Here is an 18,052-nt window from a genome sequence, read left to right as displayed (position 1 = left end):
GGGAGATGTAGACCCAAAGCCTGTTTTGGAGGAAGCAAAAGAAAATACTCAATTGACACAATAATGCATTTCATGAAGCAGCTGTATTTGACTATAAAGGCATTTCTAATCCAGTGTCTCTACGCTGTTTTCTTTATTTCAGTGTAAAAAGCCTATACTCTATTAGAAAAAAGAAACAGTACACCCAAAATAACATCTCATAAAAAAAAGAATTCCAAAAAAAAAAAAAATCCCCATTCACCAGTCATAGTCATCTCAATTAAAATAGAAACAGCATTTCATTTTTTTGCTAACATTTTCCCTCAAAACAAATATATATATTTTCCTTATATATATATTTATATATTTATTCTCAAGGCAGTTGGTCATGGCCAAATTAATTGACCTCATCATGGCCATTTTTCATATTTCAGTTAGAAAACATACCTAAATGGAGGAAGGAAAATAAGAAATGATGAGAAGCACAGTATAGGACCACTGCACTGGCCAATGAGTAGTATCTCATTTTGAGCAACAGGGAGAAAAAATAATTATAGAAAAAGTGTGGGTCCATACAGAGTGGCACAGGGACACACACACTTCATTTTTGGAACAAGTGCAATGAAAAGAGAAGGATTTCCCCACACAAGCTCAGAACTACAACACGCTCCTCTTTCACAGTACTTCGCTTGTCCGTCACGTTCCCTTTGCATGTCTCCTCCTCCTCCTCCTCCGTCTCTCAGCATGGGAGGCTTGCGCTGTGTTCGTTGTCGTTCTTGGCCATTGTCGGGGAGCCGTAGAAAAAAGAAAAAAAAAGACGCAGCGGGATGGACCGAGCTCTTGCCGTTAGGCCGCAGTCCTACGAAGGGGTACGGAGTGCTATAGGGTAGTAGTTGCCCCACCTGGGGGGTCCCTGATTCATGTCCCGTCTTTCCTCCTCTAATCATCACTAAGATGAACAAAGACATTTAGCTTTTTTCCCTACAAAGGGTTATTTGAATCAAACCCTGTGAAGGCAGTATTTGAGGTTGAATATTGGTGAGAGAGAGAGAGAGAGAGAGAGAGAGAGAGCGAGAGAGAGAGAGAGAGAGAGAGAGAGAGAGAAACAGACAGAGACACACATGCCAGCACTCTTGATATTATGGTAACATATTGCGGTGAATGATATGATGTCCCTGAATACTGGAGACTGCCCTGTCCATGTCTGACATGAGGGAGGAGGGAGAAGCGAGGGCAGCATTTCCTCAGGCAGAGAAGGGGAGGGTGCATATGATCCAACTAGAGCTGTAATGGTGTGCTCTGAAGTGGTGTTCTCAAGGAAGAAGAAGATCTAGGGATGATAATGACACCAAGGGAAGAGGTGGGATCACCACAGCAACGTAGATAAATCCCCTGGGTTACCATTTCTGCATGAAGTGACTAGGTATTAAAATGTACGCATATGAACATATGCCTACAGGTGAATGTGATTCGTGACAGAGGGGGAAAAAGCGTGCGTTAAAAAAAAAAAAAAAAAAAAAAAGGGAAATCCCTGGGCTACACAGGAGGGGGCAGCAGAGAAGAGTCCACAGCCGCCTCCCTTCATCTCATCCCTCCAGTCCTCCTGATGCTCCTATAGCAGAACTATGTGCTTCTCTTCTGCAGCTCCTGAATAAAGGCTGTGGGATGAATGGGAAAAGAAGAAATACAAAATAAATACCTTAAAAACTGGATATGAATTCCAAGTTGTAATGAGTCAGATTTTCCGAGATCGTCGCTAGAGGTGCATAGATATTGCTTTCCGCAGGTATGAGGACTCACTGATACAGAGTACCGAGTAGTACTCGCTGATACAGAGTACCAAGTAGTACTCGCTGATACAGAGTACCAAGTAGTACTCGCTGATACAGAGTACCAAGTAGTACTCGCTGATACAGAGTACCAAGTAGTACTCGCTGATACAGAGTATCAAGTAGTACTCGCTGATACAGAGTACCAAGTAGTACTCACTGATACAGAGTACCAAGTAGTACTCGCTGATACAGAGTACCAAGTAGTACTCGCAGATACAGAGTACAGAGTAGTACTCGCTGATACAGAGTACCAAGTAGTACTCGCTGATACAGAGTACCAAGTAGTACTCGCTGATACAGAGTACCAAGTAGTACTCGCTGATACAGAGTACCAAGTAGTACTCGCCGATACAGAGTACCAAGTAGTACTCGCTGATACAGAGTACCAAGTAGTACTCGCTGATACAGAGTACCAAGTAGTACTCGCTGATACAGAGTACCAAGTAGTACTCGCCGATACAGAGTACAGAGTAGTACTCGCTGATACAGAGTACCAAGTAGTACTCGCTGATACAGAGTGCTTTATTTGATATTGTACATTTCTGACAGCTACTTTATTGTGTAGACATTTTAAAGTTTGAATCTAACCAAATACCAACCTCCGATTTATTTTTTACATTTTTTTTTCGGTGACCAAGCAGCTGGTATATGTCGGTCTATCCCAGAAATTCACAGTAACCACGTGATAGAGACATGACACAACTGGGTGCTGTAAAGTCTAGTGAGGTGAGTCTAGTGAGGTGAGCCGTTCAACTACTTTTTTCACATGCCACAACTGCCAATGCCTCACTCACTTCACTCCAGTTGGCCAACAGGTGGCACTACAGTCAAAAGTAAAAATGTGTACGTTTGAAAGCCATTACTTGGCAAACCATTACTTGGTACATCCTTGTACCGACAGGTCAGACACAACAAATTGGTCGCAGCATAACAGAGATTTTGTGCGCATGTAATTTAACCACTAGATAATACTTTTATTATCACTAGATAGCATTGTGTTAGTGCTCAATTATCAGTATCTGTGACATTAATAGAGTAGTTTAGCCTGGTATCACTACATTAATAGAGTAGTTTCGCCTGGTATCACTACATTAATAGAGTAGTTTAGCCTGGCATCACTACAGTATCTGTGACATTAATAGAGTAGTTTAGCCTGGCATCACTAGTAGCTACAGTATCTGTGACATTAATAGAGTAGTTTAGCCTGGCATCACTAGTAGCTACAGTATCTGTGACATTAATAGAGTAGTTTAGCCTGGTGTCACTACAGTCGTCACTAACTGGACCACTTACCTCCAATGATTTCCTCCTTGACTTTTTGCAATTCTTTCCGCACCTCCTCCAGAATTTCCTGCCGGGAAAACAATTGACAAAATAGGTTTTATTTCTTGAGCTATAGCCACGTAGAAGCTTAGATTCAGATGTGGATGTTGTTCTCTAGATCCTAAGGCCATGGTTCCAAGACAGGCGAGCGCTTTACCTGCTTCATTTTCTCCAAATCTGAGTCGTCACCTGGACCTGTGTCATTAACACCACCTGCTGGCTTTGTCCTGAGAAAAGAGAGAAAGAGAGAGAGAGATGGGAAGGGGGTAGAGGGAGAGAGAGAGAGAGAAACCGAGAGAGAGATTGAAATGACTATCATTCTTGAATGCTTTTAGACATATTGCAAAAGCCTGGTAAGTTCATCACTGTGACAACCTCAGCTGTCAATCAAGCCCATCGCCATAGCACCACAGGGAAGAGAAGGAGGTGGTAACGGAGTACCAAAAAAACCCAAATATACATGCACATCCCTACACGTCTCGTCTCCAGTAGCTATGTTTAGCCTGGCTGGGGCTAGCCATGGCATGGTATAGTTGGGTTGGGTTTACGTCTCTATTGCATTTATTGTAAACTCTCTTAAAATTTCCCACCAACAACTGTGGTACATGAGCTAAACCATATGATACATCAGTCCCACATGGCTTTGGCCAGGTCTGGCCAGATTGTGAAAGGCGGCAGGCTCAGCCAGGTTTGGCCAGGTTCTAAAGATAATGGAAAATGCTCACTGTGTGCCAGACGGCACAGCACGGCTAAACCCTGGCTAGTGGAGGCGAGGCAGGAAAACACCAGAAAGTTGACCAGGACACCATTGCACCACCTAACTGTTGGAGGTAGCATGCAAAACTACAAAGATTCCAATATAGATTTGTCAACAGTCACCAATATCCAAATCGTGTTGTTTTCGGCAGTCCAATTGAAACGTAGGGATGCACCGATGATGGTATGGGATACCAGGCCAATACCAGGATAAAACCAGGAATTTCCCCACTACTAAAACCGAAAGCCATATGCAACATGTCAAAAACGAAGCCAATTTATTTTCTGCACTTTTGGCACATTAGATCCATCTGATGGAGAAAAATACATCATCTCAAATTACATTTTGCACAATGATCCCAAGATAATGTTCCATAAAAGCGATGGATCGTGGGGAGCTCCAGTAGCTCACCGCGTATCTCGGCGCTATTTCGGCGTCGGGGACAACCGTGCACGTCACGGATCTGGGGTACACGAGTTCGACTCCCGGACTCGCCGTATTTTCTCAGAGTGTCTTTCCCCGATCTATATCCGATTCAACCTGTTTCTGTTGGTCATGCTTGACCAGAAAAAGCGATAAACGCTGAAAAGAACCAGCTGACTGGTCAAAGTTAAAAAAAAAAAAAAAAACGATGGATCGTATCAGTGCTGTGTTATCGGCCAATACTTTCAGTTTAGGGCTCCGCTTCCATTATCGGTGGTAAAGACACTGGGAATCGGTGCATCCCTACTAAGAAGCACTCAGCAGGTGTCCCCTGCATGGCCTTCTCTAATCCGTTAGATGGTGCTACCAGCTGTTACATGGAATAATACCCCAAGGAGCTTTCTGCAGAAAGGCTGTGCCGAGACCTGAAAGGGGAAAGAGAATTGGGGGGGCGTCTACTGAGGACATGAGAGAATGGGACAGCTTTTATACCTGGGACCTTGGGACAATGAAGATGTGGAGTCCGTGCTCTTGGAAATGGAGTTACTCCTGTTAGTAAAACACACACACTCTACTCTTAGAATGGTAATGGCGCACGGATTGGTAATTGCGAACACACGCACTCTGCTCTTAGATTGGTAACGGCGCACACACACACGCACTCTGCTCTTAGATTGTAATGGCACACGCACACACTCTGCTATTAGATTGGTAATGGCGCACGCACACACTGCTCTTAGATTGGTAATTGTGCAAAATGCGCACACGCACACACTCTGCTCTTAGATTGGTAATGGCGCACGCACACACTGCTCTTAGATTGGTAATTGTGCAAAATGCGCACACGCACACACTCTGCTCTTAGATTGGTAATGGCGCACATGCACACATTCTACTTTTAGAATGGTAATGGTGCATGCGCACACACACACTTGAAATGATGGCCGAACTACACATTTAGATGTATTAGAATACACACACACCCCAATCGCTTTGGGGGAGCTGTTATATTGACTGACACCAAGAAACGGCATCCGGTTGCGACCTGGCTTACCTGGGCATAGTAGACGATTTCTCCCAGGGTCTTTTAACGGGTTCTGGGAAGGAGGATGCATATAATAAACACACATTTCATACACCATGCGGTACATCTTGTATACATAAAGTCAGACACGTGTCAGAATGAGTGCAGCTGAAAAGGTTAAGCGGTTACCATTTTGGCCTTGAGATTCTGACTCATCCTGTGAAGAAAAGAGTGAGAGTTCCTGTTAAAGAGTGAGAAAACCTCTGAGCACCTTTCCTGTGAAAAGCACACATCTCCGTTGGGCTTGTATTGCCACACTGAATGTTGTGAAATAGAGGCAGACAAAACAGCCAACTGAATGCTCACATTGTCTTGTGTCTTGGCTGGTGTATCCCCCGTGTCTGCTATTTTTCTCCTGAGGGACAGACAGACAAACAGACCGTCGTGAGAAAAGCATTAGGATGAGGATATTTCACTTTTCTATAATCCAAGGCTGAAGTGTCGATTTGTTTCAGGGTTCCCACAGACATTGCAAAATTCAATGACTTTCAAGTACTTTTCCAAGCACTATTTTTCTTTTAAATGTTTTTTATAGAATGAAGAAATCAGATCCAATATTTATGGTTTAAAACCAATTTCTGACAATTAGTTACACTTTAAATGGAAAAAAATGCTGGGGCGGCTAAGTGCTGCAGTGGGCAAGGCGCTCGCCACTAATGCAGGAGATGCTGGGTTCGAGCCCAGCTCTCGGCATTGCTACCAGCTTGGCTGGTCGTTCATACTAACACAATTGGCAGTGTTAGGGGTGGGAAGCTGGTGGGTGGGGATCGGACGTTGTGGACAGCGACTCCTACAGGTCGGTTTGTGCGCCTGCGCAGCAGAATCAGGAAGCGACGGGGGCGGCGTGTCCCTCCCACGCAGACCCTCGCCGCTGAGAGATCGCTCTGTGCAGGTGAAAAGATGCGACGGCTGCATCCTCGTGTACCGGAGGGGACACGTGATGCAAGGCTTCGTCCACATTGCAGCTGGCCTGTGGGAGGCATGGCCTAACAGCGTTTCGTGACAGGGGAGGGTAGAATTGGACAATACGAAATTGGGATGGGAGAAAAATTGAAAATGGGAGAAAAGGTTGATGAAAAAAATATGGAAAAAAATGCGGTCGGGGAGCGCAGCGGATTAAGCAATTGGCATAACGACTAAATTGGGATGGGAGAAAAATACAGAAAAAAGGAGGAGAAAGAGTAGATGGAAAAAAAAAATCTTGATTCGGAACAATTTTATCATGGACGAACAAAACTTTCAATGCGAATGGTTGATTTTAATTTCAAGGACTTTTTAAGCACCTTGTTAAAAAATTGGCTGTTTTCAAGGAATTCCAGGCCTTGACTTTTTTTTGTCAAAAATTAATCAAGCACTTGAAGCACTTCAAGGACCTTGTGCAAACCCTGTTTATTCACCCGACTGTGCAGGACGTTTATTGAAAACACATGCTCTTGTTTTAAGGACACAACTAAGTGAAGAATCAGAAGGCAGAATCTGATCTGCGCCTTGAAGGACCATACCGGTCTAATTAAAAGGTGCACTATGCAGTTTGGGAAGAAAGGGGGATTTGTTTGCAGAGCCTGCAAGATACATTTACTGTAATTCTTAGAATTAGTCTATGTTATCATAAAGTTAAAAGCTTTTAAGCACCGTGAACCAAACGTAAGCCTAGAATATGTTTTCTGAAAATTGCGGGCCCTGCTTTGTAAATGATGGCTATGAAGTAGTAACTTCTCAGGAAGCTTTCTAGGTTCAAACCATGTTCCAGGGATCCAGTTTGTTTATTCAGTTCTGAAAATATACTTTAGAAATGATTCATTAAATCAGAGTGCACCTTTAACTCATGTTGTGTTAATAATGTGTATACGCTGTGTGTTTTAGCCGATCTCAGCTTACCTTACTAAACGCCATTCATCGATATTGAAAAAGGGTGGAAATACTCCATGAGACTGAGAGAACGTTTTGAGAGTTGCTAGTCATATGTAACCCAGCCTTCTGAAGGGTTGTTTAACTCTCTACTATAAGCCCTGCACGTCTTCAGTTGGGTGCTCTCGTTATCATCTCCCTAATTTGAAAGGCTTGCCGTAAAAGAATACAGTAGCGTTAGCGAACGTAAATGTGCAGTTATTTTCACAAGGGAAAAATGACCTCCGTCTAGCGACTTTAAAGTTTCATGGAGTATATTTACACCCATTTTTAACTCATTCAGCGCCAGTCACGATGATAGTCGGGTTAACTCACCATCGCTTGAGAGACAATCACGAGTATAGTCGGGTTTTAATCGTTATTTCTTTTATTAGCGATATCCATTCATTTTCATCCATCCAGCCTGATGTTATCGTTGGGAATGGGTCTGAGCTCGCAAAAGGGCAAATAGCGCCGCCTACCTTCCAGCTGGTGTTGCACTCCATTGGGAATGGTGTAGTTTATTTTCTGGGACGATCCGAGCCGTGTGGGTGGGGTTTAAATACTCAGGCGAGGTAGGCCTCAACAACGATGGCATGGAACAGTAACCCCGCCCGGCCGCCAGTGTGTAACGGTCGGTAATGTGGTACGGACCTCCACAAGCAGTATTTGGAATGACGATCAGATAATTGGATTATTTCTTTTGCATTACATTAGATACAAGGTAAGAACACTATATATAAATTTGATCGTTGATCTGATATTTATTTCTACCCCGATCGACGCTGTCTCTGTGTGTGTGTGTGTGTGTGTGTGTGTGTGTGTGTGTGTGTGTGTGTGTGTGTGTGTGTGTGTGTGTGTGGCTGTGTGCCGTTGAGTGCAGGAGGGGACTGGGGGAGCCTCGCGCTACGAGGCTCTTTTCATTCTTGCATGAGGAAGGATAATAATGATGATCTAGCATTGATTTCAGAAAGATTCTATAATCAGGCGAAAAATGACGTGTTTAGTGTATTCCACTAAAACGCCATTATCACGTCTTTTCCTGGAATTACACAGAAGCACCCAAACTATATGCATATTCAAAACGGTATAAAACGGAAATGTACAGATGAAAAAACATTCCGTTTTGTACATGTTGACTGGAAGCAACTCACTGATAATCGACGGGTGTATTAGACCCATAGCTATAATTTAAAATATATTTTAAGCACTCGCAAATCTCGCAGTCCCCCCATTGATAAAGCGGTGGTGTACTAGACCTATATCGGGCATATCGCTCCGGCACTGAATGAGTTAACGTCAATGGCTGAGAGATCCATCAAAATATACACTGTAGGGCGGCTAAGTGGCGCAGTGGGCAAGGCGCTTGTCCACTAACGCAGGAGATGCTGGGTTCGAGCCCAGCTCTCGGCGTTGCTACCAGCTTGGCTGGTCGTTCATACCAACACAATTGGCAGTGTTAGGGGTGGGAAAGCTGGTGGGTGCGGATCGGACGTTGTGGACAGCGACTCCTACAGGTCGGTTGGTGCGCCTGTACAGCAGAATCAGGAAGTAATGGGGGCAGCGTGAGCCTCCCACGCGTTACTCCTCGCCACTGAGAGATCGCGCTGTACAGGTGAAAAGATGCGACAGCTGCCTCCTCGTGTACCGGAGGGGACACGTGATGCAAGGCTTGGTCCTCACTGCAGCCGACCAGTGGGAGGCATAGACTAGCAACGTTCGAGACAGGGGAGGGGAGAATTGAAGGGAGAATTGGCGAGGCGAAATTGGGATGGGAGAAAAATAGAAAAATAAGGAGAAAAAGTGGATCAAAAAAATATATACACTGTATACACCTATGAACACAAAATCTGTTACAGGGACAATCTCTCGAAATGGCGATATGTCAAAATTAGATGTGTTTTTCCCCCCAACAGCATCATCATCATGCATACCAGTAACTGAAACGTGCCAATAGGAAACTGATTCCTTAGGATAATGGTAGAATAACGAGTGCTCTTGATGGAGCATTAATCAACAGAAGCCAACAAAGAATATAGTATGGGTGCAAATCCTTGCCACAAACCTCCGTGCTAGGATGGCACTCATCTCGCCCATTAAGCCGCCGCCGCCGCCTCCTCCTCCTCCTCCTCCTCCTCCTCCACCCGAGCTACTGTTGCGGTTGGCATCAGGTTTGGGTGCCGGGGCTGCAGCGCCTCCATCCTCCTGCTGGGGGCAGCAGAATAGAAGACACACAGGATTTGTAAAATAGTATATAGTACCTCAAATAATAGACCGATATAGGTACCAGAGCCTTGCAATTAGGCTCAGGTCTAAGAGTTATATGGAATGAATACAATGAATTTCTTCAATTTGAACCAGTCCTAAAACACAAGAGAACCCGACACAGGTCTCAGCAATAAAATGTATGATGAATATGCCCTGAGCTATTGTGAGATTATACTTGAAATACATCTACGGTTGTAAGTAAAATCGTCACAATAATACTTAAATACAATATTTTGGCATGAAAAGGGGATACGATATTGTGTCACCGAAATCCCTCCACGCAGCCCACTGTTCAAAACTGATTGTTTAAGTTGAGGAATGTTACAGTAATTATGTGTATTAAATGTGATGGAACATATTATTGGCTAAGCACCGTGTTGTTGTGTGGTCAGACCCATATGAACTTTGATTCAGTTCTGACCCGTGACACACGGGCCGAGCGCTCGCTAAGGCCGAGATATGCTTCAATGCCGGCTGTCACTGATATTTTTTTTATCCACTTTTTCTCCGGAGGCAATGCAGACACCCGGATTCGATACCGGAGTCTCTTGCATTGGTGACAAGCGCAATCTCCGCTGCGCCACTCAGCCGCCCTTGTCACTGATATTTTCTGTGCGGGAGCTAGACCGACATACTTCCACATCAGTTCAATGAGTGGGTTGCAGTACACTGCCGAGCCACTAGGTGGCTGTGCTGCGTTGTGTTCCACAAAATTGGCTATATTTTCGGACTTCCTCAGCCTTTCTTTCTTCGATTTGGTCCATGTTTGCAGTACACTGCCGAACCACTAGGTGGCTGTGCTGCGTTGTGTTCCACAAATGGCTATATTTTCCTTTCTTCGATTTGGTCCATATTTGTAATGTAGTTAATCACGAATGGAATGGAATGCGCTGTCCACGTCAGCTTGCGTTACATTTTTGACTGCATGCATGTAGGCCTTGTGGGAGCTCTGCAGTCTCGCCGCAACCTGCGCAACCACGTCCCGAGTATGAATTAGACATTAGTTAGCGTCAAGGTGACATTTGATGTCAGTTTGAAGCTGCCCCTTTTTTTTTTAATATATATTATCTTTTTCCCCCTTCCGTTTTTCTCCCCTCCCAATGTTAAGTCATTATGCCAATTCCCAATCCCCTTCCTGGTCGTTGCGCACTCTACCCCCTACCGTCGGTCTGGGAGGGCAGAGACTATCACATGCTTCCTCCGACACATGTGTACCCAGCCCACCACTTCTTTTCACCTGGCAGTGCGGACTCTCACTGGGAGAGTGTAACGTGTGGAAGGTCACACTACCTCCCTCCAGATCCTTCCCTCGCTGTGCAGGCGCCCCGACCGAACTGTAGGAATCGCTGTTTACAACGACCCGGACCCACCCACTGGCTTCCCTCCCGCTGACTCTGCCAATCGAGCCAGTATGACGGCCGGCCAAGCCGGAGGCAACGCTGACAGCCGGATTCGATACCAGTGTCTCTTGCGTTGGTGACGAGTGCTTAGTCCGCTGCGCCACCCAGCCGCCTCGAAGCTGCCCTCTTTTAATGCATCTTCTTTTCTTCTCCGTTTTCTATGCGTCAACACTGAGTAAAGCGCCATCATATATAATATTTCTTAATTTTTTGTATCCACTTTTTCTCCTCCTATTTTTCTTGTATTTTCCTCCCATCCCAAGTTAGTCGTTATGCGAATTCCCCCCTCCCCTTCCTGGTCGTTGCGCGCATTTGCCCCCTACTTGCCGGTCTAGGGAGCCCTGAAGTCCATCACATGCTTCCTCCGATACATAGGAGACAGCCAGCAGCCTCTTTTCACCTGGCAGCGAGGACTCTCATTGGGTGAGTGTAACGCGTGGGAGGGCACACTACCTCACCCAGATCCCTTCCTCGCTGTGCAGGCGCCCTGACTGACCTGTAGGAGTCGCTGTTTACAACGACCAGATTACCACCCACCGGCTTCCCTCCCGCTGACACTGCCAATTGTGTCAGTATGACAGCCGGCCAAGCCGGAGGCACCGCTGACAGCTGGATTCGATACCAGTGTCTCTGCAGTGGTAGATAGACGCTTAGTCCGCTGCGCTACCCGGTCGCCATATATAATATTTCTGTAATAATATATGAATTATAACCAGAGTCACGATACTAAAATTAGCATCATATCGAAGTAACAATCCGGGCACACCTCCATACTAACCTTGGCAATTTTGCGAAGCTTAGCCCCTGCCAAGGCAGCTGCCAGACCTCCAGCTCCACCTAATCCTCCTCCTCCTCCTCCTCCACCACCTCCTCCTCCTCCAGGTGGAGGTGGGGCAGGCGGGGCAGGCGGATGTCCTGAGGGAGGTGGTCCTGGAGGGGGGGGGATCCCAATGGGCGGAGGAGGGCCGGGGGGTGGAGGAGGGGCCGGCGGTGGAGGAGGGCCCCCGGGGGCCGGTGGTGGAGGTGGGGGGATAGAGACTATAGGGGACAAGAGACACAGGAACCGTCACAGACCGCTTACCATGTAGGAGTGTAACCATCTGTTACACTCAATACAGAATCCACAATTCATTCATTGCACTGTACTGAAAATTGTAAAGACGATTCTTCTTCAACTTCATTGTTTACAGCTTTGAAATAAAAATGTGTATTTTTATGAGCCAAGCCAAGCTGTGTAGTAATATATATATATATTATGGGTGTAACAGTATAGGTATTCGTAACAAACTTTCGGTATGGGACCTTCGATTCAGTATGCGCTGTGTACCGAATGAATGCAACGTTACTTAACCTCTTAACTTGCACCGAAATCGGGCCCTCATGCCCATGCACACAAGTCACAGCACTTTGAGCGTTTAGCGGCTCTGGGCTGCATTTTCCGCCAAACATATAAATTACAGTTTGAAATATCTATTAGTTGCCGTTGAAACGGCACCTCACTTGACCAAATCCGTGCCTCGGTTCTCGAGTTACATGATGATATGTCAGGCGAGCGTCTCTTTACGCGACACGTGCCAGATGCCCACCCCGGACTCTAGACGCTCCAGAACTGCCAATCATCCGCTGATGGCAAAAATGATTGGTCAGGGTTGTAGCCAATGTGTGTACCTTTCCAACGATACCCCATGTGGGGGGGGGGGGGGGTGTAAATACAGGAAGTAGGTGAAAGTTGACGAGCGAAAACGAGAAGTGAATCACACTTCAGAATGAACGGCCGTGGATGAGGAAATGGATTTTGGAGAGCTTTTCTTTTTGTCACCGGTTTTACTCTGACGTCTCTCAAAGAACCATTTCTGAACGGATTCTTATCAAATGTGGACCTGTACTACATACGACTTCAGGCTATGGAACCGCTGTGTTTTCCAGCTTATACCTATTTGTTTTTAATATATTTATTTTTTATATTGGAACCACTACAGAAAAATGTGAGTACACAAGTTCAACTCAAGTTCAGACCTCTGTTACTCTATTTCATTAGCACTAAAAGTGATTTTCCTTTTTTGCATTAGTAACTTCAGAATGTTATCTTTCAAAAGAGACCAGGCTCATGCATGTGCTATAAGTATAAAGCTAAGCTTTGCAAAAAAAGTATGCAGTCCTCAATTTCAAGTAAAAAAAATTGCCACTTTTCTGGGTGCCATTAGCCAGGTCCCGTTGTAGCTATGCCACGCTTTAAAGATAGGAGTGTGTCACCTTGTTTGTAGAGCTATATCTATATTATAGCTATGGGGACAATACTATGGTCATTTGACAGTGACTTTCTTCCGGCCAAGATGCAAAAAAGAGATAACTTTTCCATGCATACGTTTGAGCGTTATCCCGTGGTGAATATAAGTATAATTTCAGAGTGGTCTGGACTGGGATAATTCCCAAAAGGCTGAGTTATAGCCTTATACGTGAATTCTACTATAAGCTTTGGCGTTTCTTGCCTGGACACGCTACTATTTCCAAATCAAATGTATATAATAGGTATTACGTTTCATCATGAATGCATGAAAGGGGGGGGGGGGGGGGTTTCTGATTCTTTGATTGCATTCGTATTGAACACTAAAAACGCTGATCAGCTGGATCAGTATAAAAACATTGCACGATCAAGCTAGAATTGACGTCAGATAGCCCTTACCTGTGATAATATAATAATGCAACGAGAATGCCGGGAGTATTCCAAAAATAATATTCCAATAGTTTGATCGCCATCTGGTCCATCTGATCTCCATCTGGTCCACGACATAACCCACCACAACATATGGATCGGGGGTATTTGACGCACTTCAATGCAATCGGGAGAACCGCTCGACTCGCCCGACCCAGAAAAGTGCGCCCGGAGACATTTGACCGTTGCACAGGCCAAGATATAAGGTTTCAAAGGGTGCTCGATACAGCCACCTGGGTGGATGCGGCCGGTATTGAGTCCGTGTGCCTGTAATGAATAGAAACATTGAATAAAAGAAATAACTCTCTCGTTGTTGGCGTTCAAGCGATGGCGCCCAATAACGAGTATAATCGTTGTTGGCTGGGAATGAGTTAAGATAGCACATGCATGAGCCTGGTCTAACAGAACGCACAGAACCTTTTTTGCACGTGGAACTTAATTCAAAACTCCAAGTTTCCCCCCCTCCCAAAATATAACTTGCGCAAAGGACCGGATGTTGTTCGTTCAGCCCATGCACACCACTGAGAGACCCACCCCCACCACACACACACACACCCTCTCTCTCTCTCTCTCTCTCAGTGCGTGAGGAGGAATTGGTGCTAGATTGAGAAGGGGCCGTCTCTCGGAGCGAGACCAAATTAATGAAAGTTCACAACATATAGAACATACCGTAATTCCTCTAATAGTGACCGGTATTCAATTACAAACCGGGTCTCTATTAATGGCCGGGTGCGCTCTTGAGCTAAGCAATTATAAGCCGACCTCCTAATACAAGCCGAGTTACTAATATACTGAGCTGCATACTGAGCTGCTAAGGTAAAGTTACTTAGGGCTGACCTTCGAATTTTTTTTTGGCAATCGAAGCTTCGGGGGCGAGCTTCGATTTTAATTCGAAGCTTCGAATTAAAAAAAAATTAATTAATTTTTTTTAATATTTTTTTTTTTAATATTTTTTTTTTTTTTTTTTTTTTATGTTGTGGGACTTGAACAGCACTTTGGTAAACTTTGTTGTTTTTAAATGTACTCTATAAATAAAGTGGATTGGATTAATGAATTAAGTAGCCCCTTTCGTGACTGTGACGCAGCCAACACGGCTGTGTGATTTAATTCAAGGTGGATCGCTGTTGTCGTTTGAACAACTTCAGATTTCATGGGAACTACCAATCCCCCAAATCAAGAATGTTTAAGATGAATGAAGTAAGATTTTGATTATTTGAAATATGGCCTGTGTAGACTAAACTATGCACAGAATTATGTCAGTCTACAAGGTCCGGATTCTACATGGTCCGGCAATGTAAACCTTGTAGACTCCACTACAGACCAATTATCAGTGAATGTTCATGCATTTTTAAGAAGGGCTACTTCCACAAAAAAACAAAGAACTCACCAAAACATCTCAGTAGCACCTTATCTAAATGTTCTATTTCATATATGGAGATTCATATTTATTTATGTATTGCATGCATTTCTACATTTTATTTCCTATTTTGTTTATTCATCCCAGTATCTTTCTTTCTTATGTGTGGAATTCTACAAGGCATTTACATTCACATTTACATTTAGTTGACGCTTTTATCCAAAGCGACTTACAAGTTCTGTACGACAGGTCATCAGGAAGGATACAACTCTATCAGCTGAGTAACAATATTCATCAAAGTGTTGCGTGTTACAGTGTAGGTTAGTTTATTAGGACAAGTGCATGACAGTAAGGTTAGTTAAGGTTAGATTTATTTTATTTTATTTTATTTCAGATAATGGTTGAAGAAGTGCGTCTTTAGTCGACGGCGAAAGATTGGATGGGATTTGGCTATCCTAACTGGGGTGGGTAGTTCATTCCACCATTGTGGGGCAAGGACTGAGAATAGGCGTGTAGGTGGTGTATATGTGTTTGAGGATGATATCCTTCAAACAGGCAATAGTGATGATATAATTTGGGCAGTGCTGAGCTGGGTTACTTTCCTCCAGTGTATTTGTCCCCCGGCCCCACCCAATGGCCCCATGCACACACACACCGAAGTTAAAAAAAAATTGAAAAAAAATTGAAAAAAAAAATTGAAAAAAAAAAATTAAACTTCGATTTTTTTTTAATGTTCGAAGCTTGTGCCATCGAACGAAGCTTCGAAGCTTCGAAGTATTTAAGACAGCCCAATGATTTCACTTTGAAAACGTTGAAATGACCAGTGACCACCTGTAATTGCACTGTTAACTATTTCATACAGTACTTGGTTTCAATAAATTAACTCAGTACATTTTACTGGGTTCAAACTGACACAAAATGTTGATTTATTCATTATGATCCGTTTGAAATATATAGGCCTCTCTCTTATACATGCCTCCTCCTAATAAAAGCCTGGTACCCGCTACAGTTTAAGCAAATACAAGCCCGGGTCACTATTAGAGGAATTACGGTACATTCATACACAGCAACGCACCTCCAAACAAGGTGTGATAAAACATGAAACGATATATTTTCCTTGGCATGAAACAGGACCTGCATGACGCTTCTTTCTCTATTCATTATTCAATATCTACAAGTTTTACCCTGAGGGATGATTTACACTAAAGTAGGCTACTTACATTCTTGAAGCTAGAACTCCCAAAATAGCATTAGTGTTACAAAGGGTCAGATTAAACCGAATATATATATTTATTGCTTGAGATCCCTTGTATAATATTTGTATATCGTTTGATATCCCTTGTATATTCTTTGTATATATACACGGAATATCCCTTTACCTGGGTACAAACCAGACCATAATATTCGTTCTCCTATTGGACGGCGACCCCTAGGCGCCAACGGCCATACCCCCAATGGCAAGTTCAAAGGCAACGCCAAGGCATGTCTCAACATGTCCAGGTTTGCGCAGTAATACGAGACAGAACTGAGGTTGGCACTAGATTATTCACCTTACGTATAAATACGTCGCAGGTGGATACAGCAGTAGTCTTATCCTAAAACGTTGAAGCCTTCACCACGAGACAACGTGCCGTGAAGTGGGCAGCTTTGCCCCTGAATAGAGCCTTGAGAACCGCGTGCGAATATATAGCTAAAGTGTCAGAGTTTAACGTAGTATCGTTGAGTTCGACTTATTCTAATGTGAAGTAATAGTGTATCGTGCGGCTACCGTTCTTCAGTGACCAGCATTACCACCGGTTCGTCGTACCTATAGCTAGTGCACTTATCCAGGCTGGGCGGCCTAAACTCGTGCCACCACCCGAGGAGTCCTAGACGAGAACCGTTGGATATGTACACCGGAGAACCTACACCGGCGAATGCAGAGCCTTTTCTGGCTGGATTATATTGCTTTGGTACCGTGACTGCTGGAGCAGAGAACCGTCTACCCCACTATCGTGTGGGATCTACCCCTGTGAGGAGCATCCCTCGAGCCCGCCTCTAGGACCAGAGGCTGGCTAGCTTTCATCCATGCTGTCGGGCATACTGGATTATAGCTGTTGCTTTGTCTGCGGACCAAGAGAGTACTGCACTGGCTCCTGTATCTGGAGCCTCGTTATTCCGCGTTGACCCAGACTTTGCACCCGAACATTCCTCTACCCTGCCGGCTTACAACCGGAGGGAACCCCCCAGTGTCTCCAGCTGACTACTAGTGTGCCTTATGTAATTGCTATGCTACAGGTGGCGTCAGTTTATACCCATCTTACTATTCTCATGGACTTACGCTCTTGACCTACTTTAAGTGTTCTTCGCCTTACAAGCGCAAGTATAATTCTCAATCTGTAACCTACCGTTGCTTGCTCTAATAATAATAATAAATCCCTCTAACTAGAACTTTATGTGTCATTGCCGTATTCTTGTGTGGGTGTTCACCAGATATATTCATGTACTGTATGGCCAGTAATTAAAGTACATAACTAAGTAGTGGTTTAATAATACCATACTCTCAATACAGTCAGGGAATTGTACCCCTCAGTTACAGTTAGCATAAAGGCCAGCTGTAGTTTACATAGCTTGCATACAACTTTGTTTCTAGGTTCCACAAGTTGATCAAAATCTGAAGTATTTCCAAACCGTTTTTAAATTGCTCAGAGTGCAAATCACTGTCTTCGCTACCGAGTTGGGTTCTGAACTCAATGAAAGTGATGTTGCATGTCTCCTATCCGTCATGCAGCACATTCAGGCCCACGCCCACCTGGGCGTTTTTTCCCCCACAATCTATTATACATTTTCACAATCGAATGTATGTAAGTCTATTATTAATTTGAATATAGAATATTCGTCGACAGCCCTACTTAACTGTAACTGCACACTCCATCACCCCCGAGTGGAACATGGAAAGCCACATTCTGCAAATGTACCGAAATCGTAGCGAAAGGTGACATGGTTTTTGTTTACCGTTACACCCCTAATATATATATATATATATATAT

General features: G+C 44.2%; 1 protein-coding gene across 2 annotated transcripts in view; it reads right to left on the bottom strand.

Annotated features, from left to right (window-relative positions):
* Positions 1-114: 114 nt before the first annotated feature.
* vaspb (vasodilator stimulated phosphoprotein b) overlaps positions 115-18,052 on the bottom strand; it is a 78,879-nt gene continuing 60,941 nt past the window's right edge. The window contains exons 6-14 of one of the 2 annotated variants that reach the window (XM_084315467.1): positions 11,732-11,991; positions 9,351-9,493; positions 5,705-5,753; positions 5,528-5,555; positions 5,369-5,411; positions 4,807-4,863; positions 3,292-3,361; positions 3,105-3,162; positions 115-1,637 (exon numbers count right to left, since the gene is read on the bottom strand). In XM_084315467.1, the coding sequence (XP_084171593.1) occupies positions 1,603-1,637; positions 3,105-3,162; positions 3,292-3,361; positions 4,807-4,863; positions 5,369-5,411; positions 5,528-5,555; positions 5,705-5,753; positions 9,351-9,493; positions 11,732-11,991 (743 nt within the window). In that variant the 3' untranslated portion in view covers positions 115-1,602. The remainder of the gene's footprint in view (positions 1,638-3,104; positions 3,163-3,291; positions 3,362-4,806; positions 4,864-5,368; positions 5,412-5,527; positions 5,556-5,704; positions 5,754-9,350; positions 9,494-11,731; positions 11,992-18,052) is intronic. The other variant, XM_084315468.1, reaches the window with a different exon arrangement.

The sequence above is a fragment of the Notolepis coatsorum genome, assembly GCF_963971535.1.
Source record: "Notolepis coatsorum genome assembly, chromosome: 1".
In the NCBI taxonomy this organism is placed as follows: domain Eukaryota; kingdom Metazoa; phylum Chordata; class Actinopteri; order Aulopiformes; family Paralepididae; genus Notolepis; species Notolepis coatsorum.
This window is presented reverse-complemented; position numbering and strand designations above follow the sequence as displayed.